The sequence below is a fragment of the Bemisia tabaci genome, chromosome 5 (genome assembly GCF_918797505.1).
Source record: "Bemisia tabaci chromosome 5, PGI_BMITA_v3".
Classification (NCBI taxonomy): Eukaryota; Metazoa; Arthropoda; class Insecta; order Hemiptera; family Aleyrodidae; genus Bemisia; species Bemisia tabaci.
Window position 1 is genome coordinate 4,562,762 of NC_092797.1, and position 27,769 is coordinate 4,590,530.

General features: G+C 39.3%; 2 protein-coding genes across 3 annotated transcripts in view; both read right to left on the reverse strand.

The window, feature by feature from the left end:
- LOC109043414 (uncharacterized) overlaps positions 1–22,874 on the reverse strand; it is a 33,345-nt gene extending 10,471 nt beyond the window's left edge. The window contains exons 1-3 of one of the 2 annotated variants that reach the window (XM_019060607.2): positions 22,508–22,874; positions 6,675–14,546; positions 5,561–6,127 (exon numbers count right to left, since the gene is read on the reverse strand). In XM_019060607.2, the coding sequence (XP_018916152.2) occupies positions 14,206–14,546; positions 22,508–22,565 (399 nt within the window). In that variant the 5' untranslated portion in view covers positions 22,566–22,874 and the 3' untranslated portion in view covers positions 5,561–6,127; positions 6,675–14,205. Of the gene's footprint in view, positions 1–5,560; positions 6,128–6,674; positions 14,547–22,507 lie in introns of those variants that run through there. The other variant, XM_019060608.2, reaches the window with a different exon arrangement.
- LOC109043455 (uncharacterized) overlaps positions 1–27,769 on the reverse strand; it is a gene marked incomplete at its 5' end in the record, with an annotated part of 310,463 nt that overhangs the window by 266,817 nt on the left and 15,877 nt on the right.

Sequence of the window (27,769 nt, forward strand, 5' to 3'; positions counted from 1 at the left end):
ACACAACATTTGATAACCCAATAAATTGGGAGAGAATAACTGAGACAAGACAGAGAAAGAGGGAGGAATATTATCCCTCCCGCTAAAACTGCCTCACAAACAGAGGAAAAGGGAAGAGAACATGATTCGATGATAATATACAAAGACAAATAAGATTCATGTGGTTCGATACCATTCATTTTTGTAAGACAATTTCGGAAGGACAACTACCTATCCATACTCTATAACTACTTAACAATGGAATGATAGTGGAAGTAAGGCGTAAATAATATAATCAAAATTATGGAATTTTCAAGTTGTGACGGAGATGAAGTATATTAGAGACCCGCGCAAAGGGTATCATATACCTACGATAATGGAGTTTCTCAGGGGTCACCCGACTCATGAGTACCATGTTGAGATATTCTTCTTTAATGTTATTGGAATGTAAATTTTTGCGGCAGAGCATGAGGTGCCCTAGGAATTCGATTTAAGTCATGTGAAAGCCCGAACTATTCCGCACAAGGACGTACATTTTAGTAGACACCTAAATCATTTAACGGTGTAAAAAAAGACGCTTGAGCGACCTTGTGAGACCTCTAAAAAAACTGCCTTCACAAGGTTGCCACAGAATTTAGGAAATGAAATTCCCTGACATTTCCCTGACACATTTTGGTGAAATTTCCTGACAACTGAAGATATGACAGGTGGTTAAGAAGACATACGTAATTGAAAATAGTTTCCAAGCAAAATTAGCTGTTTGAAACCTCAAACCCATTCTAGAAAGCAAATAAAGGTGATTTAACAAGTTTCCCCTGACGTTTCGTCAGTTTCCCTGACTTCTTAAAATTCCCGGACGTTTCATGGTTTTCCGGGTTTTCCCTGACTGTGGCAACCCTGTAAAAATTACTAACCAAGCTTATTATTGTTCATCAAGTATTTACTCATGGAGAAAAAAACTTCGTGCATGGGACCCGAAGTTGAGGTCATATGGATCTCTGAAGTTTTCTGATCACGCATCCGAAAACTTGAGGTCGAGCTGCCGAAGTTCGGATCAGACATCGAGGCACTTCGGTATGTACCGGAGTACTTCAGATGTAGGTATGACCCGAACCCTTCGGTATGTATCGAAGTACTTCAGATATCTGACCCGAACTTCGGCAGCTGGACCTCAAGTTTTCAGATACGTGATCCGAAAACTTCAGAGACCCATGTGACCTCAACTTCGGGTCCCATGCACGAAGTTTTTTTCTCCATGAGTAAATACTCGATGAACAATAATAAGCTTGGTAAGTAATTTTTACAGGGTTGCCACAGTCAGGGAAAACCCGGAAAACCATGAAACGTCCGGGAATTTTAAAAAGTCAGGGAAAATGACGAAACGTCAGGGGAAACTTGTTAAATCACCTTCATTTGCTTTCTAGAATGGGTTTGAGGTTTCAAACAGCTGATTTTTTTCGAAGTTTTTTTCTCCGTGCGCAATACTTGATTCATACCCGGGGCTGAGTCTCTAGAAGCCTCACTCTCCTGTTGGATATCCACCCTGCGCGGCCGATTATTGAAATTGATAGACAAACTATAGACAATGGAGACAAAAGAGATATGAGAGATCCTATTGTGGAAGCGGGTGGTTGCAATCGACAAAGGAGGTAGGAAATAGACTAACTAACGGCAACCCACGAGAGACTCGACAGTTAGTCTATCAGTTTCTCCTTTGTCTATAGGAACCACCATTTCAACCAATAGGATCGCTCCATACTCCCTATGTCTTCTTTGTCTAAAGCTTTGTCCATCGATTTCAATAATCAGTCCGCTGGGGGGGGGTACCTCAAAGCGGTGCGACGGTGGTTTCAGGGCGGACGATCTCCGCGGGACGGATGCTCTCCGGGCGGATGGAGGCGGTCTCCGTCCTGGCGATGGCGAGAGCCTGCGAGATGGTCACCGTGGCCGACGGTGCGAGTACGGCTCTGGGCAGCGGCGGCGTGATGGTGACCTTGGCCGGTGAGATGGTGACCTTGGCGGCTGCGGAGGTGGACGAGGACACCATGGTATCCTTGTCCGGGACGATGTCCTGCTCCGGGTGCTTCGACTCCTTCTCGACGTCCTCGTCGGCGCCGCGCTCTTCCTTGATGAGGACCCCGTGCTGCTGCTTCATGTGCTTGCGGTAGTAGGAGCGGTTGCAGAGCACCTTGTTGCACAGCTTGCACTTGGTGAGGCCCGAGTGGAGGTGGAGGTGGGCACGGAGGTTGCGGAGGTGCTTGTAGCTGGCGCCGCAGAGGGTGCAGTCGTAGCGGGTCCCCGCCCCCGCTCCGGGGGCTGTCGAGTTGGGGCTGGGTTCAGGGCTCCCGTCCATCCCGGCCCCGCATAGCCAGTGTCCTGCGGGGGAAGAGGGAATACGTTAGGTCACTGGGTTTTAGGTGGGGGAGGGGTTGAAGGGGGACCACCAAATGCCGTTCCATTTCGCAAACGCGGATCTGGCGGAGGGAGTCAAAGCTGCCGTAGTGAGGAAAAGTACCGAGAGCAATTGGACCGCGTAAAACAGAAAGGAGCCAAGCCACATCAGATATTGCCAAATTTAATTGGGCAACTTAATTTTTTACATGAAAACGGTTGTGCGGATTTTCGTGCAAATTTCGGTGAAAATCCTCCATAGTACGAAGCAAATTCCTTAAAATGTTCAAAGAGATCCGAACAAACGTTCTCTCGTAAAACATTTAATTGCCCAGTTAAACTTGGCGATAGCTGATGTGGCTTGGTTCCTTTCTGTTAAACTCGGTCCAATTGAGGGGCTTGAAGGACAAGACACATAAGAGCAGATTTTGCTATTTCGAGAAATACGAGTTTGAAGTTTCGAAATTACATAGATCCTTATGGCGGAGAGAAAGTTCAAACTGACTTTTTGACGATAAAAATTGGAATTTGGGAGCGAAATTTTCACAGGATATGCACTGAGACTAGTTTTACTTGAGGTCATTAATATCTCAATTGTTTCAAAAACTGCACGTGTGCGCCTTGTCTTCTAATTCCCTCACTTCGAGTAAATTTTGCAATGAGGAACTACTATTTCTGGTTCATGTCGGAATTAACGTACGTGCTTTTTGTTTCCCTATGGAAATAGGCGCTTTCACCGGCGGGACCCAGAAATTGTAGTTTCTGATTGCAAAATAAAGTCCGATTGAATGTTGGAGAATCACTTTCCGGGAAATATTTAATTTTCAGAAAAGTTATGGATGTTCCTTTTAAACTTGAAGATTATTTTGGGATTAAAATCTTGTGAAAATTTTAAGGAAGGAAATTCACAAGTTCTCCAGCAAATTTCATATTTTATTGCAGCGAAAGTGGAAATGTCTAAATTTCCAATATATTTATCATTGGCTCGACAGAAAATTACTTTAATGAAGATTAATGCAGTTGCTACACTTTTTCTTCCGCTAACATAAAAAGTTTCGGGAAAACTTAAGAATTTTTTCCTTATATATTTCGCAGAATTTTAATCGCGATTTACCACATCTTACTTATCTGGAAATTACACTCATAATTAATTGAAAAATAATTTTTGAAATTTTCGACAAGACTCGAATGTTCACTCGGTGTTTTTCCTTGCCTTGGCACGGACTCCATTCCGAGAAATCGAGTTTAAAAAATGAAAACGCCTTGTCATACTCGTGCAAACAAGAATGAGAATTTAATTGGCGAGAGGGGGAGAATGGTGGAGTTCCCTCGACAAAATGAGACTTTTGTGACATTGATTTCCTATTAGATTCCATAACTGGATGCACAAGTATCGGTGGTTAAGGAAGAAAAAGGAAAAAGAGGGGTGCCCAGAACCATTGCGAAGAAGGAGCGTAGAGCTGAAGACGACCATTAACCGAGGATAGATTAAGTCCCAGGATGCGAGAGAATTCTAAAACCACAACCACTAAAGCACTACGCCGTCAGGGTTAGAACCATTTTGACTGAGGAGGATCCAAGGATGCAGTACACTAAAGTTCTCCACCAAAACCACTGCGGGTCCCAGGATGCAGATAGTAAGCCAGCTCCAGATTGACTGTCAAATCGCTATCGAAAGATTCAATCGTTAAATCTTCACTTAGCGATGAATTTGCATTGCATTTTCCAATAAGGAACTAATATTTCTCAGAAGTTTTACAAACAGCTTATGCAACATTACTTTCCATATGCACATAGGTGCTTTGGTGACTAAGCCATAAATAATAGTTCCTAATTGCAAAATGCAGTTTAGCAATCGAGGTTACTTAATAACGATTCAACGATTGGACTTCATTTTGCAATTAGGAACTACAGTTTCTGGCTCAATTCAGAAACAGCATTTGTGCCAGCATTTTCGCGCAGTCAAACGCTTTTACGGATGAACCTGAAATTGTAGTTCCTAATTGAAAAATGTAGTCCGGGCTCTGGTAGCAGGCGGAGCCGCTCTCGCGGGAGAGCGGAATACTTACTGCTTCTCTTCGAGAACACTACCGACTTCGTTAATCAGTCAGGAAGGAGGAAAATTAAAATCAAAATCAAACACTGACACAAAATTAAAATGATTCGCACACATTTTGTCACTCTAAAAAAATTGGCTCCGGTTCGAGTGGTACAACGGTAGCGGCCTTTACGGCGCACAGTGGGTCGAGTCAGTGGAGGAGGTCGAACATAAAATTTTTGACAAAAATTGTAAAATTTTACGTTTATCTCATCACAATTTTAATTTTAAGGGGTGCATTATACGGAAAATTTTACGAGAAAACCGATGAAACTACTTTTAAAACATCAAAATTTCATAATAATGAAGATATACGTTTTTAAAGTTTTTAAATAATGTCCGAACTCTTCCATTGACTAGATGCACTGTGCGGCGTGTCGGAAAAAGTTGAGATTTCAATTATGAAACACGGCGTGATTCGTCTTCATTTTCAACGAGTAGGCAACTATTTAGAAGCGTCGGCGATGTTTTTATCTAGCCAGTCGAAATGAAGACAAGCCACGATCAGTATCTTGGGAACGTGGTTCACCTTCATATGGTCACTCTCACAAAGTAGTTCGATAACATTACACCGCACCGTACACGATCTCTGCGGAGTGTCGTGGAACATGGAGAGAAACGACATAATTCTCCTTCATTTTGATCGAGTAGGCAACTATTTCTACGCGATTTTGCTCAACCGGTCGAGATGAAGACAAGCCACGAGCTATGTCTTAGAAACGAGGTTCGCCTCCACTTGTGCGAGTAGGAAAATCCATGCCAATGTAGTCGGATGATCAGATGTTGACTCGCATTTTTGTAGTACGTTAAATGTACGTATCGAATTAAACAGAAAAGAGCCACACCATCTTTGGTGGAAAAAAGAAATTAAGGTGATTCGATGGACTCCATATTTTGTGTCAAGACGACATGCGATATATCGCATCGATTCGTTCCATTTTTTCAGCCACTCGTCATTTTTCTCGAATTTTGAGATCCCAATTCTGTTGTAAGGAGACTAAAGAACTCATTTACCAATTTTGACGAACTAATTCAACGTAATATAGCCGTGATTTTTTTGGAGAGAAAATATAGCATTCGAGTGCAGTTCCGATATCAGTATCGAATGCGATATTTGATGAACTTTGTTGTCAAATGGTACATGAATTCTTTAGTCTCATGACAACAGAAGTGCGATCTCAAAATTCGAAAAAAATGACAAGTAGGTAGCTGAAATTATGGAACGAATTGATGCGATATATCGCACGTCACTCTGACAGAAAAAATGGCAACCGTCGAATTACCTTAAGGGTAGTTTTGACCTCAGCTGGTGGTCTCGTTTTCATTCGTCATAGATATCGAGAATTCAAAGCTGAAAAGAACAAAAAAATAATTTGAGTGGAGGAAACCTCAGTCTTTTCGAGGAATAAAACTGTAAACATCTTTTACCCCACACTCCCATTTTATCGGACTCGTTTGTCTCTCTCTAGACTCAATCCAGTTATCAATATAATATTAAACCTTATTATCAACGTCGCGGTAGCATTACTCGTGTAATAATCATGGAAGAGGAGGTAAGATGGCTGAATTCTAAAAACAGCCTACCTCAATTACAACATTTCCGTTGGAATGTAGTTCTTCGGACGAAAACAGATCCATATAATGCCTCGCAAGTTTTACCTAGAGTCCCTTTATACTGAGAGTCAAGACAATTTGAATCCATTTCTGATTGGTTCCCGTATTTTAGGCCTCCACAGTGTCACAAACGGGAATAAAGATTACATTTTCACCAATTGCAAAGATTATAATCTGGAATGGACCAGGGAATTACGGGTTCGGCAAGGAACAAACGGAATGAGAGGAGGAACGGAGAAAGGCATTTGAGAATGGGCCGATCAAAGATTACGAAAAACGTTCAATTTCTGTAATCTTTATTCCCGTTTGTGACATCCATGAGCCGAATTGTCTTGACTCTCAGTATAAAGGGACTCTAGTTTTCCCAAGATAATATCCATTTGCTACCAAAATAGGACATCTCTCCGAGCTCGCTCCCAATAACTACCTTCTTTCGTGATCTTCCCAAATAACCATTGCCAACTCTCCACTCGATACAGTTTACCCAAATAATATCCATTTGCTACCAAAAATAGGGACATACTCTCCTGAGTCTCGCTCCTCATTAACTACCCTTTCTTTGACTCTCAGTATAAAGGGACTCTAGTTTTACCCAAAATAATATCCATTTGCTACCAAAAATAGAGACATACTCTCCTGAGTCTCGCTCCCTCAATTAACTACCCTTTCTTTTCGTGAATCTTCCTACTTAAGAAGTTACAATATCTCTATTGCGGCAAGATCATGACAAGGCACTGCCGAGAGGAGGTTCGCATAAAGAAGAGAAGGGTTAAAAAAAGGAACATTCAAAATTTTATTAGAAAATCAACGCATTTTACTGAAAAACAACAAGAAAAGATACACTTACATAATTACGAGATATAAATAGCTAAAGTCAATGAAGTAAACATCCTTTGAACAAAAACAAAATTATACAGTTCTAGAACAAAAAAACTCTTTGGAAAATGTTCATTTTTGCACAAGAAACGAAGAGGAAATTAATCACTGAGGATAGGTACTTATATTATCGGGTGAAATAAAAGATAGGGAAGGGCTGCAAAATATTCTTCATTGGAAACGAACATATTTCCTTTAAAATAAATGACAAGAAAAGAATAAATACCTTAAATGAACGAAAAAATGAGAAATACGTATACATAAAAAACTTTTGTTTCACTAAACACACTGTCAGATGCGACTTTTGATTTTGCACGAAGAAGTTAAATAAAATTTGACACCCATTGTATAAAAATAATTTGATTTTCATTAGGAAGAAGTTATGGTTATGCTTCAAAAAGTAAAGAGTGCGGTATATAATACATCCAATCGAACCATAAGAATTGAATTTGCGAATCAAGAGAAGGGGAGGATCGTGCTTGGCACTGACTCGCAAATTCTCGAGAAAATTTAAGCGCAAGATTTTGCCCTTCAAAACTTAAGAAAGGTATTGTTGTTTATCTAAAGTATTTCCAAAACCTATCTAAAAAATTAAAATATCCTTCCATCAGGTAACAAAAAAATAAACAAATTACTGCGTTATCATACTTCAAGATTTTCCAAACACTTGGAAACTCTAAATGTTTACTTGAAAACACCACATTTTCCACGAAAGCCAATACAATGGTCAATTTTTAGTCAGCGCGTATCTTTAACCTGCAGTGAAATTTTCTGGAAATAAAGTACGCGAAGAGAGCTATCTATCAACTTTAAGCATCAACTCACTGTCGGGCGTTTCTGACTGAAACTTTCACTGATTTTTCATCTGATTACATGCAAATTTAGAAAGATTCCCGACAAAAATTTTAAGGTACCTATAATAAGCGAAATTTTAATTTTTTTCAGTTAAAATTGACATCTTGAAAAGGCGTTACGTTCCTTCTAGGTACAGAGAAACGCCGCGCCGAAATGTCTGATGGACATCAGTGGCGATTTTTCAAGTTGACAACAATGTTTTTCCTCCATTAAAATCCATTTCAAACATCGATTTCAGATGTGAGAAGCGCCACACCGAGAAACGATTATTCTAAATAAATTTAAATGAGGGGAAAAAAACGGTGTTGCAAATTTTCAGAAATCTCCACTATTTGATACCTATTCGCATTCTTACCCTGTTTACAGGTCCATCATGAGTATTCTGCCATGCTAAGGAAAAACGCCGTATGAACCTTCAGGCGTTGCCAAATTTCCTTTCATTATACGCGAATTTCCTGATGAATTTATAAATATTTTCCTCCCAATTTTTCGGATAATTTAGTTCACAATTTTACCCAAAGATTCTGAGAATTTAAAGGAAAAATATTCATAACTTTCTTCAAAAATGAGCATTTTATCAAAGGAAATTTGGAAACTCTCGAATGTTCATACGGCGTTCTTCCTTAGCACGGCAGTATTACGGAACGATTTTCAAATTAATTTTCGGACTGTAAGATTTTCGCGGTCGCGATTGTGAGGACCAAGGGGTCATTGAATTCACGACACAAGCAACTGATCAACTCGACAACTAGACGTATTTGATTCAAAAGAAACTAAATCCATTCCAACATGAGCCCTGAGATGCATAAGGACACATGAATGACAGGGCTCAAGTCACGATTGATATAATTCCTTTCGATTTAAATACGTCCAACTGATCCGCTCGGCTGAAATTAGAGGCGTGGCGAGAAAATCCTATTCGCGGGAAAGCCGGACTGAACGAAAAAAAAAATGAGCATTCAAGTCCATAATAATCACCCAGTTTCCCAGAATCCGTTCTATTTTCGTGGTCCAGAGCCAGTGGCGTGGCGTGCTTTGCAATACATAGATTGATCAGCCATTTAAACCTATGGAAAAGGATCGATAAACAGGGTGCGCGCAACGAACACTTTGATAATCGATTCTTTAACACGGCTTCGAATGGGGGGAAAATCGATTATCGATCATTCATGCCTCGCTACTGTCGTGATCGCCTTCAAATCGAACCGCGGCAATCCTAATGACAAGACATAAACGAAGCGTTTTAGGAGCGTTCAAGTTCGAGTGTTATATAAAACATTGGAGGGCAGTGATCTCATTCTTACGGCAGGCGCGTTTGACTAAACATTTTTAACTGGTCTGTCGAGTGTGTACGAAGAGAAAAAAAATATAATGAACCTTAAGACAGAAAAAATAACAGCCGAAAAGTGCATTAAGACCATATTCCATGAGATTAATGTGAAATAATTCTGTTGGCATGCCTAGTATAACAAACAAATTAAATCTTCGGAGTGTAAAAAATGGTGTAAAAAGAGAAGAGGGTATAGTGCGAACAATTAAAAATAAACATCTGAATATTTGCTGAATTGTTGCAGCAAAATAAAGAGAGAAAATCAGGATTGAAAACGGAATAGAAAACAATACCTAGAACCTAAGCTGTCCTCAGATACGAAACCCTGGTAAGTGTCCTTTTGCAAAGAGGTAAAAAACAGGAGAAAATGCAGTATTGTGATAAAGGGCGTAAGAATTACTTTAAAATTTGCGATTTATCGAACATAAACCTCGCACGGATGAAAATAAAGAAGTGTATGCGACGTAGGAAAATTTTAGTCGATCAAATGATCGACTAAGTAAAGGTGCTTGTGTGCTAATGAACTCTGTCAAAACTTTCGTTCCTAAACTGAGCTAGTGAGCTAGGTATTGTGGTTCCAAATTGCAAAATAAAGTTCAATTAGGTATTGTGTGTGTGTGTTTGTGGGGGGGGGGGGGGGGTTTAGAAAGAAGTTAAATTATACATTATCTAAAACTTCAATATAAAACATTATTTTCTTCGAGGGGAGGGGAGGGGGATTCACATCCTTTGCATGTATTTAAAGTGTTCATCTTGTCCATATCTTTCTCTCTGGAAAACCTTCAAGGTAATCTACATCGCGGTGACATTTACTCGCCCACGAAAACTCAGCTCTCGAGGAAGAAAATTGAAAAGGAGGAGTGAAACATCTCAACTTGTTAGGACAGTAGGGGAAATCGTTTATGCAATCCATCGAACATTGAATAAAGAAGGTCTCTCTGCGCTGTTTCACACAAGGTCTGGAGTTATCGTGAAGTTTTGGCGCTGAAGATCCACCTTCAAATGTTAAGTTGGACAACATTTTGCAATGAGGAGTTACCGATTACGGCTCATTCTAGAAACATCATACGTATCATTAGCTTTCCCGCGTGGATAGGTATTTTTATGAATGAGCTTGAAATTATAGTTCTTAATTGTAAAATGTAGGTAGCCTAAATCTATAATGACTGATTCCACGAGACATTTGGTTTGAAATGCACGAAATTTTTACTTACTAGTAAGTAAGCACGTACTTAATGAATTTTACTTGTCCCAGTGGCATAGCTAGTAATTTTTAAGGATTTCTACTCGTAAATCTGCTGTATAAAAACTGGTAAAAAAGTCACAAAAAGTCTGAGTAAAAAAATTTTCCAGAAAAAATCCGTGACTGAGAGGAAGTATGAAGTAAATACGATTGTTTACTTATTTTACTGGTAAAATATACTGCATGGTATTTTCTTTTTGGTCTCCTTGATAGCTTTGTATGAGTTCTTCTAATTTTTCTTTGGTTTTTACGTTTCGTGTTCGGTACAAGTGGCAACAAAGACATATTATCTCAATAGGAAACCTTCAAACTTTTACTTCAATTAGGGGCAAGAGATCACGTAAATAGGAGCAGATTTCAAAATGACATAGTAATAGGTGGGTAAGTTTGAAAAAACTGGTAGGTTACGCTTAGTTGTGACTGATCATCGCAAAATAACAAAATATTTGACTGAAAAAACCAGAAGCACTGCAGCTAAAAGAGTAATAATCGTAAACTTAAAATTAGAAAGTCAAAACAAGAAAATGTGTTTGCTGACAGAATTACCTACACTAAAAACAAAGTAGGTACTTAAAGGTAGAGAGGTAACTAAATAAACGAATGACTGCACTTATACAAAAGAATGTCTGGTGACTTTGGAACTGACTAGGTACGATTAACATTTATGGTTAACATCTTATCATATACCTATAGCTCTGTTCTAAATTCGAAACGGAAGCGCCATTTCAGGTGAGTTTTGCGGAGGACAGGAAATTCATTATTTTATGAATGACATAACTTCTACAGAAGGAGCGAATCGAGGACTAAGTCATAGAATGGCATTATTTAGTTTTTTGGTAGGAGCGACTTTCTTGATATTTTCCGGATTCTCCTGATATCATCAAATTTCCTCGTATTTTCCGGTTTTTACTAAAGGTGAACACTTTGTCCAAGGCCTCCTCCCTTGAAATGGCGCCCCAATCTCTTATCACAGAGCCCGCCACGAGCGTGATTTGGGCGCTGTTAGACGGTAGTGATGAGGGTTTTGATCAATTTCCTTGAAAAATCGATTAAATCGTTTCGATATAATTAAGTTCGATTAATCGTATAAATTGATTTTTTCCTCCAAAATCGAAAATTCCGATTTTTGCTGCCAGAATATCTCAAATTGGCGAACGAGCCGATTTTCGGATCAAAATTTTAGCAAACTTCCCGGATATTTTCATTCTAGTTTTTCCTCTTACAGAATTCGAATTTTGAGCCTCCAGGTATAATTTCCGATTTGCTTTATTTGACTTTTCGGGAAATCTATTCTTTGTTACGATTTTAATCGATAAAATCGTATTTCCAAAAAAAATCGAATCGATTCGACTAATCGAATTTTTCGAAAAAATCCCCAATGCCTTCTAAGTATATTTTGTCGCACGGTGGATCGAGTCAATTAGAAAGATCGAACATGAAATTGTTGACTAAAACTGAAAATTTTGATGTTTATTTCGTCACATTTAAAATATTAAAGGGTGCTTCTGGCAGAAAATGTTAAGAGGAAATCAATAGGACCACTTTTAGAACCTTAAAATTGTGTATACACGCCTTGGTAAAAATTGGCGATAAGAGCTGCGTTTCAAAATACCATAGGAACTCTTATAGCCGGCTAAAGAAGGCTACAGAAAATCATATAGCTGGCTGTAGAATGCGGAGAAAATCATACGGCCGGGCTATACGAAGCGATAAACAATTAAGCAGCCGGGCTATAGTTCCTATAGCCGGGCTTTACACTTTATCGCCTGGCTGTTGCTTTTTCGCCATCGATTATAAAAGGCTATAAGAAATTGTGTAGAAATTCGTGTGCTTTGGAAATCATTAAGTTTGATACGGAACCATCTTAATATTTACAAAACACACGTTATATTTTCCTTTAATACATATTTTTTTTTCATCAATTAAAACGAGAATAATCCATACAGGATGTGCAAACATTTCAAAATCATGAGTTGAATAACACTGGCTCCGCCAGATTAAATATTAGAGCCTAACACAAAGCGGAGCGGCGACGCACTGGCGCCTACAAACCTAACAGGGATACTTCACGCATTGCGCAACGCGTGAAGTATCCCTGTTAGGTTTGTAGGCGCCAATGCGCGTTTCGCGCTGGCTGCCCGCCTGCCGCACCGCAGCGTGCCACGGCGCTTGAAGCAACTATTTCACACCAGAGGTATTGCACAGTATCATACAAAACTGAAGGCGCTCTAATATATTAGGAATGGCAGGCATCCATCATAAGTACGGAGCTTTCCTCGCAAAATAAATCAAGATACTACGGCCCAAAAAGAGAGCAGTGGTCCAAAACCTCACTAAGTTCTAACATCCGTAATTAGTGACGTTTAGCATACACTTTATCGCCTGACTGTGAGTTGCTTAATTCGGCTATAAAAGGCTATAAGAAATTGTGTAGCCAGCTATAGAAGCTATTGGAAATCTTACAGCCGGCCGTAGGTCTATGGTATTTTGGAACACAGATTCTACAGCCAATTTTTACCAGGGCGGAGTTATGAGCTTTTAAAGTTTCCAAATTTTGTACGATCTCTCCTATTGACTCGATCCACTGTGCGTCGCCTTCCTGACATTAAGGCGTGACTACACTGCGATGAACCCTGGCGTCCATATAACTGAATGCCTTCTCGGGCTCATCTCGAATGGAGATGTTGCATGTGTGAGGAATTTGCGATTTGACTATTGATTCTTTTGTAAAAGTTCGCGAGAAACACGAGTGGTGCCACTAGTTTTCTCTGAAATCAACTCCCAAGCTCAAAAAAAGCTCTCAAGTTGAGGCCAAAATGGCCGGGGATATCCCACGCTATCCTGAGGGTCCACATCTACATCAAGACAAACTCTCCATCATGCAAAGATAGGGAGCAAATACATCGACAGGGCTGCCACTTTAATTGGGGACTCCAAAACTGAAAACACGGCATCACTGCTAATGTATTTGCTCCCTGTCTTTGCATGGAGAGTTTGTCTTGATGTAGAGGTGGACTCTCAGGATAGCGTGGGATATCCCTTCCATTTTGGCCTCGACTTGAGAGCTTTTCTTGAGCTTGGGAGTTGATTTCAGAGAAAACCAGTGGCACCATCGTGTTTCTCGCGAACTTTCACGTAAGAATCAACAGTCAGATCGCAAATTCCTCACACATGCAACATCTCCATTTGGCAAGGCCTGAAGGTTCCAACAGCGTTTTTCCTTAGGACGGCAGAATGGACCACTAGACAAGGTACGAATTTCAGTATTCTGATACATGTTACTTCACCAAAATCTTCACGTAGAATACGACGCGCACAACGAAAATTACCGAAATTAACTCCTTCCGAAGATATTTCATGATTCTTGGTGCGTGAATTGAAACCACCCGCTCATGAAAACTCAATGCTCTACGTGATTCACATTGCGCGCTAAACGTTGTCATGAACGTCTTTGGGATAAAAAAGTCTGGCAACCTCAATCTTGACGCTTTAGCTCAGCAACAGCAAATTACTTATAGTTTGGAAAACACATGGTGGGGAATGAACAATGCTCGATTGAGAAGCTTGCTGAAACCGCTGTAGTGCGCGATTTGACTCACGTAGAGCTTTGAGTTTCTTGTGAGCGGGCAGTTCAAATTTATCGTAACCAATGTGAAATAAAAACGTTAATATCTCCGTTAGGCGTTGGTTTCAGTAATTTTCGTTGCGCGAATCATGTTCTACGTAAAATTCTGAATAAGAAACATGTATCTGAATGCCTCAATTCGTACCTTGTCTAGTGGTCCATTGTAGTTAGGTCCTTCTGTGAGACAGCGAGGATTAGACGGCGATGTGGCCGAGGCGAGGGCTGGCCCTGAGGGCGTCTTCATCATCGGAGGCGTCGGCGTCGACGTCGGTGGCGTCGGTGGCGGGCGTGAGGGCGAGGACGGAGAAGGGGGAGGGGCCCCGGGCGGCGTTCTCCTGGAGGACGAGGTTGTGGACGCGGAGGAGGTGGCGCTTGAGGTGGGCCTTCCGGCTGAGGTTCACCCGGCAGATGGAGCACTGCGTGGAGCCGGTGTGCATCTTGCGGTGCTTGTAGAGGGAGTCCCGCCGGGAGAACCGCTTGTTGCACACCTCGCACACGTTCGCCCCCCGCCAAAGCTCCGGCTCCGACTCCGCTTCTGCACGCACACATACAAACACACGCTTTAGAACTCACGCCAGCACACAACCCCAACCGGGACAGCAAACACATACACACGCACACACATAGGAAAGGGAAGTGGGCTACGTGTCGACCATCATGGTGTCAACGGGACGTTTACCTCCGTCGGATCCGTGATTTCATAAAATTTAATAAAATGCATAAAAATTTCATTGATTTTTTTTTAAAACTTCTGCAATGTACTTTCCTATGCACTGGAAAAAAAAAACACATTGGATCTAGATTCCAGACTCTTAAAAACATCGACGAGAAAAAGTACTCTTGATTCAATCAGAATCTAGCTGAAATCCAGAATCAAGCCTCTTAATTTAAGCGGATTTCGTTTTGATTCGAGCAAAAATCCGATTGAATCAAGAGTATTTTTTCTTGTCAATGTTTTTTGGAGTCTGGACTCTAGATCCAATGTATTTTTTTTTTCCAGTGTGCCATGAAACGCAAGAAGACGAAAAGAAATTGGACGTTTTTCTGCTAGACGGGCCAGAAACAGGTGGACGTATTTCTGTCAAACGAAACTAAGCGCCATAGGGGGAGGAAGGTAGAGGGGGGCTTGGATTGGTGGCGGAACCGGGCGTCGGGCTCTTTCCGTCCTATACTCGCAATGCTTTTCCATGGCGCTTAGTTCCGTTTGACAGAACGCGCTATCCGGCATTCTAAATTCCTCAAAAGGAATTCAAATTGACGCTTAGTTCCGATTGACAGAAATACGTCTCGGTGGGAAAGAAGATGTGTGCTCGTTAGTCGAGGGCCGTAAGAATTAATGAAATTAATGAATTAAAACAATTAGAAGAAAAATATTTACAATTTCTCCGATAAATTCGTTTCATATTGAAGGAAATATGACAACGCCTGAAGGTTCATACGGCGTTTTTCCTTAGCACGGCAGTATTCGTTGCCCCTCTGACGTAAGCGCGAATCTCAATTTCCACGCGAGCCCAGTTTGACTTATGAATTCACGCTTTCTGGGGCTCATTCGGAATACGAGATACGTCCTTACGTCAGAGGGGCGACGTAAAGTCCGGAAAGAGACTACAAAAGATGATAGCGAGCAAAGAGGGGAAAACTAGACGCAGCTTGCGTTTCAGGAGGGAAAGAATAGAGCATGATATAATATTCACTGATATATTCACGAGATTTTATTGTACTGTATAGTTTCGCCAATCCACTATAGAACTTATGTTTGTGTATTTAGGCTTGTGATGTTACAGATTTCCTGTCTCTTGTGTTTTGTCGAAAGAAGAAGTCATCGTTTTTGTTCCAAATTCCGTGCGATTCTAAACGAGTTTTATTGTTACGCTGGATGCAACTATTCGGGCTCCATGGATGTCCGTGTTGCATACGCACGGAAACGAAGGCGTTTTGACTTTAGAAACTTACCACACCACCAGCGACGCACAGGAGATCGATTCAATTAGAGAGGTCAGACATGAAATTTTTGATGGAAACTGTCAACGTTGATGATTGTTCCGTCACTTGCCTAATTTCAAGGGGTGTTTCTAAAAGAAAATTTCACGAGGAAACCATTGCAATCACTTTTAGAACCTCAAAGTTTTGTATAAACGGAGTTATAATCGTTTAAAGTTTACGAATTTTGTCCGACTTCTCCTATTGACTCGACCCACTGTGCGGCGCTCCAAGGAACGAGTCAATGATAGGATTCGGACAAAATAAGGAAAAATTAAAGGCTCATGTCGAATGTAAAAAACGTTCAGGCTTTAAACGTGATTTCATAGACTTTCGCGTAAAATTTTCTTTAAGATGCACCCCATACAATTTATAATGTGAAGGATTCAACATCAAATTACTGCTGTTTCAGTGAAAAATTCCATATCCAGCCTCCTGAAAGACTAGTTTCTTTGTGCGTTGTGCTTTACTGAGAGATTCGAACATGACAGAGTGCCTTCAAATCTTCGTTTATACTTCGAGGACATCTCTTAGGCATGAAGAGCTGCTCTACAAATCATGCCCGGCACATCGCGATATCAAAACTGAAGCACAAAATATACTCACATCCTACATTTGTATGCAACTATATTCAAGCCTAAGAGATATCTTTGTAGTATAAACGAATCATTTAGACATTTCAGACATTTAGGACAATTTCAATCATTCAGACATTTAGGATCCTCGCAGTAAACTCGCGGTTAACGACGCGCAGCGGCTGAAGTGGTGAGTACCTGTGCAGTCAAAACGCCTTCACTACCGTGTGTATGCAACACGGACATCCATGGAGCCCGAATAGTTGCATCCCGAAGTTGAAGTGAAATTTTGATGGTGTTCATCGCAATTGACACTGACTGAGTTAATTTTTTTCTTCTTCTTACTGTTACTGACGGGGTATTTTATTTTTCGTTGACAGCATGATTGTTGACACCATGTTGACTGCTAGTTTTGAATTTTCACAATTTGAACGACAGTTATTATCGACATGCTAAGTTTTTAAGTCTATTGATACCATGATTGTTAATCCATGAAAATGGCCGCAAGTCACGCGCTTTAAAAAAAAAAAACCTTCAGTGAACATATTATTGGTAGTAACTATGACGTAGAAAGAAGCTTGACTTCAACAGTTCAACGTTGAGGGCATCTCCAAAGGCCCAGCTGACTGTGAAACTGAAATGCTGAAAATATGAATCCGATCCAAAAATGAGTGCAAGAATTTTGTAGTTGCACGTTTTAGCATGCAACGTTTCCGAAAAAACTTGCTGAGCACAGTGATAATAATCGGAAGGAGTTTTCTTTGTAATCCTTATGGAGAATCTTAAACAGAGTCGAAAAAACCACTGGGGTTCACTTAAAGAGTAATAAAACAGAAAAAAAACACGTTTCACACTAAAGGCTAAAGGTGCACTTTCAAAGAGAAACACCAACATTCGAAGAAAAAATTCACAAAATTATAAACACTAACAAGCTTTCTTCGGAAAGCGCGGATTCTCAATTGAATTGCAGCGATTTCACGTCAACGCGCATATTTAGAATAAAAACGCAGAAAATATAAAATATCAAACACAAAATTTGAAATTTGAGAGCTTCCACGGCTACCGACGTAATTTAGAGTGTCGGCGGGGCATTTACGACCGACATTAGTATCTTCCTGAAACACAATATTATAAATGTGCAAACATAGTGACGAGTGCTTTACGTCAGATTTTCCGAGTCTAGATCATTTGTTATTTTCTTTATTGGAAAATATTAATAGAAATTCCTTGACACTGAACGAAAGGTATCACCGATAATTTCAACGAAACGTGATTGACATTTTCTAGATAAAGTTTGAAAAAGTCGTTATCATTTTTCCAGTTTCATACGAGTTTCCATCTCGCTGACCGAAAACTAAACTATTTGAAGCATTGTATAATGCCGCTCAGTAAGTTATCTATACAGATTATAAAGAATTGACAACAGTCTAATGAAAATCTCAATCCTATTCAGAGATATTCGCACGCACCAACAACCAATGGGCAACTCGATGACGCAACGGCCGGAAAACCGGTGATAAGGACGCGTTCGCGGCGACGCGACGGGTGCACCCACGAGTGTTTTAATAGTGTTTTTAGTAAATTTTAGTAAATTTTAATAATATACGATGTGACTTTTAGTGTTTACCAAATCGAAGTCGAAGTGGCCTGATGATGATGTGTACGTAACATCGAAATAGCTATCGCCTAAAATCGGATAACAAGTGATCGGGAGAAAGGTAATATCATCAAACAAAATGCAGCCCGATAAAAAGAAGTTCAACTTTAAATTAAAATCTTAAAAGATTATTGGGTTTAAAAATAATAAATAACAAATTGAAATAAGGCAATGTGAATGCACCTCGACTGATTCTCGTTGAAATTACGTTTTGCAATGGAGAGCGTTTACTCCTGCCGCCTTTTCACCTTAATTTCCAATTTTCAAGTTCATTTTTGTCATGTACCTAAGCTTACGTGTCAATTCAGTTTAAAACACACTTTTATTGAAATCACAAAAAAGTCACTCGGCTTTTTTATCCGTGATACCCTTCGAAAACGGTGATGTGACAAAAATACGTGCCTTAATTTGCGGTGCTGCCAACTCTCTTCGTGCTCACGTATTTTCATCTGAAAATGAAAAAAAAAAAAAACCGAGGAAATATCGCGCCAAGCACCTAGATTATACGAATCAGAAACGCCCTTTCGTATTCTGCCGTGCTAAGGAAGAACGCCGTATGGGCCTTCAGGCGTTGCCAAATTTATTTGAGTAGATCACGAATTTTCGGGAAAATTGTAAAATATTTTTCTTCCAATTTTTTTAGATAATTTTTCTCGCAATTTCACCTTGAGTTTCGGAAAATTTGAAGGAAAAATATTCATAGCTTTCCTACGAAATAAACATTTTATCGAAGGAAATTTGGCAACTCTCGAATGTTCAAACGGCGTTTTTCCTTAGCACGGCAGTATTTCGCATCAGCGTATCGCGAAAGATCACGATCCTTTCGACGGGGAATGATATAGTCTACTGGCAAACTGAATCAAAAATGAATACAAAGGGAAAATTGGCAAGCATGAGATGACGAAGTTGATCCATTAACAAAATAATGCGCATCTAAATCGTGATACAATCCAGTCAGAGACAAAAAGAAGGAATAAAAAGGGAACCTGAGTAAACACCCGAATAGGAAAAACACCATGTCGCTTTTCCGAAGGATGATGGCCCGAGAGCCAAGTGCGTCCGGATAATGGACACTGAAAAAAGAATCTCGGTGTATTTACTAAGAAAAGGGTAAAATTACCAAGAATTCAAGGTCCTATTTGATCCCAGTTTTTTCTTGGTAAGATTACCATTTATGGAATTGGTAATTTTACCGAGAAATCTCGATAAAATTATTGAACTTTCTCGGTAATTTTACTGGGCCTTAGTCAAAACGCCAATATTTTTTATCGACTATGGTAGAATTACCGAGATAAAATGGCAAAGTTACCAGGAATTGATTACCAATAAAAGTGGTATTCTTACCTGAAGAAAACAGTAAAAATACCGGTTTTTAGGCAAGCTTACCAGTCTGCCTTGGTAAAATTACCAATAATTGGTAAAAAAAAAGTGAGATGGTAAAGGTACCAACGGATCTTGGTAAAAACGCCGAGAATTTTTTTTCGGTGAGGACAATTTTCTCGCGGGTTTCACTGATTTTGATGAAATACCCGCGAGTGATAATGTTGTGACGTCTAAAACTCAAATATGCGAAGTGCGACCCATTTCCCTTCGCGGCAGAAGCTTCGAGTCAGCATCTACACTTTCTCACGAGCCCCAAAACGTGTATTTGTCATTTTATTGTATTTTCCGAGGGAAAAATCTTCCATTGCTGGGAAAAAATATCGTGTACAGGGGCGTAGAGAAAAAAAGGAGGTGTTTGCATTTCGGGCATCTTGGAATTTTTTTGATGACGCAGGTCGGAACCGCGACTTTTATCATCGATTTTCTTGGAAATGGTGTAGTTTATGGCAAAAGGGCATTCTACATAAAGTGTTTGAAATTATATCATGAGTTGATTTAAGCAAAAAAATCGGACGTTATGGTCCGTTTTTAGTGTATTTTCCGAGGAAAATACACTATTTTTATACTTCGAATTCCGGATTTTGCTGACCAGGTTGTACCGACCTACGTCACAGGGTACACAATCCTCAAGATGCAAACACCTCCTTTTTTTTTCTCTATGATGCAGGGGGGTGTAAGGTTAAACTGCCAGACTGCAGGAGCGTGCTTTGTGAGTCAAAATAAAACATTTTTCTTCATCTATTTCCCAGAACTTGGGGGGGGGGGGGGGGGGACTGTGGTCCCCTTGAGAAGTACTTATGGAAACAATTTCATAGAAGAAAAAAACCTTATGATGACCCATGGAACACGCTCCTGCAGTCCGGCGCGCGGCGGTTTAACCTTGGATCACCCTGTACACGTTCAATAGTTGCCAAATTTTCTCCGATCAAATTTTACTTTCTGAGAAAAATTGTGTATATTTTTCCTTGAAATATCCAGATATTTAGATCAAATTGTGAATTACATTCTCTGAAAACCTGGAAGAAAAAAATTGAATGGTTTATGGAAAATTCATATTTTTTCGCAGATAAGAGAAAGTCGGCATGCTTATCTGCCGTTCTTTTTTATCACGACGAAATCGGCGTGTCATCATTTGATTGATTCGACGTAAAAATGGACATATTTTCAGGTTTTGAAATGCACCGATTCAAACGTAGTAATTTAAACTGTAGGTAATTGTGAAAGTTACAGGGGAATGGTTAAAATTTGAAAAACACTGAGGCTTATAGCAGAGGAGAGAGTGCCTTGCACCCAGGTATATGAGTATTTAAATAGGTAGAGATAAACTTCATGGTTACAAAGAAAGCCAAGAGACCAAGTGACCAGGAGCTTGGCACTTCTTTACAATGGTCATTGACAATTCATCACTTTCCGGCCAAAATATCACAAGCGCCATTTTTGTCGAAATTGAGTTATGAATAGTTTCGAAACAACGAGACGCATTTAAGTACATACGAAAATAATAATTTTCTTTTGAACAACAATTTAGAAATATAAATAAAAATCGATTCAAGTTAATTAATTTTTGTATCAGAGGCGTCATGTGGGAGAGAAGTATCACAAGCGCCAAGTTCGGCAACCGCCCACCTTTCTGCTTATTTACAATTTTTGTTTCAGCAACCCTCGGAATGACTCGAAGCTACATTATTTTTGTGCGTAAATGCGTCTTGTTATTTCGAACATAACATTTTTCTAAATAAAAATAAATAAGTAAATATGGAAAATACTCCGTTGAAGTTGATGAATTTCTTTATCACAGACGCCATATAAGAGCAAAGTATCACAAGCGCCAAGTTGAATAATTACTCATTTTTGGGATTGTTTTATAATTTCAGTATCAACAACACTAGGAATGACCTGGAACAATTTGTCACTTTCCGGCTGGAGTATCACAATTATTCACAAATGCCATTTTTATCTAAATTGAGTTATGGTTGGTTTGGAATTAATAAGATGCATTTACTTACATGCGAAAATAATAATTTTTTTTAGATTAAAAATGAATAGGTAGATATAGAAAAAACACTGTTAAATTTGATGAGCTTCTGTATTATAAGCGTCAATTTTCAAAGAAAAAAATGTTTTTTAAAGATTCCTTATTGAAATTCAAGGCAGGAAGTTGTGCTGGATCAGTATTCCAAGTTTCAAGCCGAAACTCCGTGTTCTGCAGTCGCAAATCAGCTTTTTGTGTCTCCTGATAAGTTTGCGAAGTGGTGCTTGTAATGCTTTGGCCAGAAGGTGACAAATTCTCAAGGATGTTAGTTTGTCCCCCAACCAATTGACACCACCAACACCAATATTATAAACCTCTCAAACACACATTCATGGAGATACAGCAGTTCGGCATTTCAAAATTTCATGAGCATTATAATCTGCGAGAGCTACAGCAAGGATTCATGTGCTCGAAAGTTTCCAACTAGGCAGGAGAAAAAATAACATGTGGTGAATCCTAGTGTGTCAAGATTAATTTAGCATCTCGACGGTGAAAGTCGGCAATCACATAACTCGATTTGCGACGTCGCAGACTTCCTGTCATACTTTATTCTTTAAACGGAAAACTACTCAATGGTAATTCCTTAAAACTGCCGTGATTTTTCTTCTATGTGCGAGGAAAATTCTGCAATAACTGCAAGGAATCATGTCCATTTGTTCTCCTTTAAAAAAATAACATAGTTGCGGAGATTTTCAGACACCGCAAACGAGTTATGTGATTGCCGACTTGCACCGTCGATCTGTAACTATTCATTATGTGAAGATTGGTTTGCATTATTTAGCATTAAATCTTCCGTACATAAGCAGACATCGTCCAATGCTGATTCCACTCATGTGTACTTGAGGTGAACGTGATCAAGCTTCACAAACCTTTACTCCCGTTACGTAGATTATCCAAACGTCCAGGATCATTCGCCATGAAACACATTACTACACCACCGTTTTCATTGCTCACAGCACCAATGGATATTCACAAAGTAAACACGTACAAATTGATTTGAGGAAAAATAGACGAACATATTTTAGAGAGAATAGGGATACTTTACAATACCGTCTTACGAGGTAACGCTCAGGAGCCAAACAAGGGCTCCAGACCGTTGAGGAACTAGCGAATTAGAACCCTTTTTAGCTTAACTGCACGCGGAATTTTCCTCTTACTTTTTCTTTTGAGGATTGAAAATCTTAAATGATTTTCATTTTGGAAAAATAAAAAATGTAAACATGTAAGTACCTCATGTAAACACAAACAAGGCCGCGGAAATTTAAGGTTAACCATGGTTAACATAACACCGTGATACCGAACTAAACCGGCAATACTTGCTATTAATCGAACAGCAGGTTTTTCAGGATTAAAAAAGAAGCCGTAATCACATCACTGAGTGCATGAAATTAACCAAATTTAAAATGAGAAATTCTAAAACGTAATCCAGCGATTTCCAGCGACTCGGCGTAGCGATTTCCAGTTCTGCGAAAACACTGAGAACGGATGAAAACAAAACAGACTGGCCGAGATCTCCGGATGAGCAACAGTGAACGGCTGATCAACGGCGCTGTCGGCGCGGAAAAAAACCAATTTAAATTTAGCTCGCACCCAAACGAATGCTTGATTGCTTTCCTTTTCTTGCACGAGTTTATACAGTGGAATATAATTTTTAAAGATCCAGCGAGTATGAGCTTTCTGGCTGATATCAATCTACTATCCAACCAAATCCTCAACGGAATGAACGTTTTTCAAAGCGCCTTGTAATCTGGAGCGATAACTATTCGATCACGGCAGTCGTGGGGTTGCCTACTCATTCCTTTGAAGGCAATTCGTAGGCGCTTAGTGCGGAACCTTGTTGGAGCGTGGAAAGCCATTCAACTCACGAAAACCAAAAGGGTAGAACCCTCAGGAAGATGAATGTCAATAACCTAAGTGTAAACCCACGTATATCCGTTTGAGACGTTGCAGACTTCCTGTCATACTTCATTTTTTATTCGGAAAACTAGCTGAAGTAATTCCTTGAAAACATTCTCGATTTATCTTCTTGGTCAGTAGTATAGTCTTTAAATATTTCAAGCGACAAAATTGGTTTCTTTTTCTCCGAAAATTAAAATAAGAGCGAAAATTTTAAAGCACCGCAATGGATATACGTGGTTTCGCACGCTGGCTATCTATGTACCTATAGGCAGCCCCACCACAGCTGTGTATAAACATTTATGTCTGGAATGATGCAGTAGTATGTTTCCTGGTGGGTACTTGTCGCTCCACGTTTTCACACAGCTCCTTAATTTTCAGGGAAAAAGTTTTTTTCAAATCAAACAAAAAAAAATGTTCTAAAGAATGACGGAGAGAGGAATGGTTAAAAATGTAAAATTTCATGGGGAAAGAGGCCAATACAACAAAAAATCTCGTAAGACGTCCTTAAACTGAGAAAATCTCCCTCATAACTGGCTCAACTTCCAATGGGCAGGGAAGGTGCATAGAGAAAAAAAAAAGAGGTGTTTGCATCTTGAGGTTTGTTTACCATGACGTAGGTCGGTACAACCTGGCCAGCGAAATCCGGAATTCGAAGTATGAAAAACTGACCATAATTTCCCATTTTTTTGCTTAAATCAACTCATGATATAAGTTCAAGCACTCTTTATAGAATGACTTTTTCCCATAAATTACACCATTTCCAAGAAAATCGATGATAAACGTCGCTGTACCGACCTACGTCATCAAAAAAATTCCAAGATGCCCGAAATGCAAACACCTCCTTTTTTTCTCTATAGGAAAGGTGTTTTCTTTCCTTCCTCTCCCTTCTCGGAGGACTCGCTTCACCCCTGTCGAGTTGAGGAAAAAACACCATATGAGTTTTCGGAAATTGCAAAATTCCTTTTGATAAAATACGAATTTAGTAGGAAACTTGTATCAAATTTATTTGCCAATGTTTTGGAGAATTTCTATTGAAACTAGATTTAGAAAATCTGAAGCCTTCAGAAGATATGGATTGCATTTAGCAAAAAGGAACCATGAGCATTGCAATGTTGCTAAGATTGTGCAACTTCTTTTATCTTGGAAGAAAAACCTGATTATCCATTGACAGTTTCTATTTTACTCGCTGAAAACTGTGAATCTAAGACAAAAATTACCATGTAAATTTCATATTTTTTCATGATTTCGGTTATATTACTGCAAAGGATGAATTTGCACAATCTTAGCATCATTGCAATGCTTCTGGTTCCTTTTTGCAAAATGCAATCCATATATTCATAATTTTTTTTCAGAAATAAATATTTTGTCGGGGGTATTTGGCAACATACCTACAAATTCTTAGAAAGGCGTTTCACCGCAGCACGGCTGATGAAAAGGCGAAAATGAAGGGTATGATATAAGGTTTGAAATCTCAACTCAAAACAATGGTGTTGGCGGTGGCATAATATCTTTCTTGTTAGGAGTTATGAAACACATCGGTAAAAGGAGAGACGTAATAAGTTAAATATTTTCAATCGAAACATGATTGCACAAGAATTAAAACGTCGCTACATAAAAATTATTACATACAGAAAGATGAGGAAAAAATGCAATGACGCAATGAGAGATCCGTTCAAAATTTTATTATTCAATGTAGTACAACGAGACGTTACACTACAGATTCAAAGAAAAAAACGTAGGTATAAAATAATAGTAAAACAAGGCTGAAAAACAGACTCATTCTAAAATATTCTTAATTTCAAAAACATGGGTATTTTGGGTTGGTTCTCAAAAAAAAAAAAAAAAAAAACTCTAAGCACTTCCATGTAGCACGTGGGTGTTAGACTAGTTGGACATACCTAATCTCTCTGAAACAGATTATATAAAACCAAATTATTGTAAAGAACAAAAAAATTGACAATTACCTGAATGAATAAAAAAAAAATGTGATAATTCATAATCTTACATTTAACTGTTGCAATACATACATACCAATGGCTGAATTATGAAAAGCAAATCCGTAAATGCGCTCGAACGCGAGACTCATATTCTGGGCTGTATAAATTTCCTTCAATTGAAAAGATATGCAACCTGCTACGAGTATTCATGTGTTCCTTCCAAGATACTGCGTTTGATAGTAGCCAGTGGCTGACCAAGACCATTCCTGGACGCTGCTCGTGATCTCGCTGAAAGAATTGGTGCACTGACGTGTGGTACCGTGCTAAAGGAACAACACCGTAAGACATTCGAAGGTTGCCTTTCCTCCAGTAAAATTCTCATTTTTCAGGGGAGTGCTCGTTTTAGTTTACTTCCCCTCAGCGAAAGAGGAAAAATAATTTGAAACGGGTTTCACGCGTTTTTCGATGGTAAATTTCAAAATTTCCGCTCATGGTTTAATAAAATGCCCTAAAACCAGATTCTCATGATTACTTGTTTACTCATTTTATAATATTCCCAGACAATTTCAAAGAGAGACGTAGGTATTTAAGTTAGTGCCCTGTAAGAAAGGAAACAACAAGTCGGAGATTTTAAAACGTTGCAGAGGAAAACATACTTTTCAACTTTACTATATCAAGCTACAAAATAACGGTCGAAACTGCAGTAGCGGCAAAGGGAAACCGAAAAACAACGCGGGGACGCTACTGCAGTTAAGCTTCCATCGCCTTGCTAAGGCACAGGGATACAACTATTTGAACTCTCCGGAACGGTTGAGGTATCACGCTTCAATTGAAGGCGTTTACGAATCCTCTGTATTTACATGAACAGACTTTTCAAATTTGTTTGCATTATATTGTCGATTTGAGTTCCTTTTATTATTTAGTTAAATTACTCCTGCTCTTTAATTTTTAACTATTCTGGTAAAATTTTCTTTTTGCGAATTACAATCCCGGCTTCGGCTCCCATAACCTACGGCCTGAACGGTCGAAACTGCAGTAGCGGCACAGGAAAGCCAAAAAACCAAGCGGGGACGCTGCTTCCATATTAAATTTCTATCGCCTTGCGAAGGCGCTGGGATACAACTATTTGAACTCTCCGGAACGCGTGAGGTATCGCGCCTCAATTGAAGGCGTTTTCGAATATTCTATATTTTCATGACGAGATTTTCCAAATTTTTTTGGCATTATATTGTAGATTTGAGTTCCTTTTATTATTCAGTGATATTATTCCTGCGTCTTAATTTTTTAATAATTCTGGTAAATCTTTCTTTTTGCGAAAAACAATCCCGGCTTCGGCTCCCATAACCTACGGCCTGAACGGTCGCAAGATCCATCCATATAGGTCAGTCATTGCGCAGATTTCCCCGCTCGGGGTAAGCCCCTTTCCATTGGCTCGTGACGTCAGCATTACTGCCGCGAAAACCAGAAAAGTCGGAAACAATGCTTTTCTTATGGGAGAGAGCAAATTTTTCTTAATGAATCATTTAAATTTCTTACTTTTAAATCCTTTGAAACTTTCTGTGTGTCGAAAAGAACGTTTAGACATTAGCATTCAGGGTTTCGATTTTGCCGAATTTGTGTTCTTTCATTTTTACAGTTTACTCTGCATCAGCCATTTTTACACGCGAATCTATACCACTAGATGGCTTGTTACATCGCTGACTTCAAAAATCATTTAAAAATATAAAAACGCAAATTCAGCTGAATTGAAACCCTTGACGCTAATTTCTAAACGTTCCTTTCGACACTCAGAAAGCTTCAAAGAATTTAAAAGTAAGAAATTTAAATGATTCATTAAGAAAAATTTGTTCTCTCCCATAAGAAAAGCATTGTTTCCGACATTTCTGGTTTTCGCGGCAGTAATGCTGACGTCATGCGCAGAAGATTCTCATTTGGGTTTCGGGAATGACTGACCTAACGGTCGAAACTGCAGTAGCGGCACAGGAAAGCCGAAAAACCAAACCGGGACGCTGCTTCAATATTTAACTTCCATCGCCTTGCTAAGGCGCAGGGATACAACTATTTAAACTCCCCGGAACGCGTGAGGTATCACGCTTCAATTGAAGGCATTTACGAATCTTATGTATAGTTACATGACGAGATATTCCAAATTTGTTTGCACTATATTGTAGATTTGAGTTTCTTTTATTATTTAGTTAAATTACTCCTGCTCTTTAATTTTTAATTATTGTGCAAAAACTATCTACTTGCGAAATACAACCCTGGCATTAGCGCCTTTAAACTACGGCCTGAACG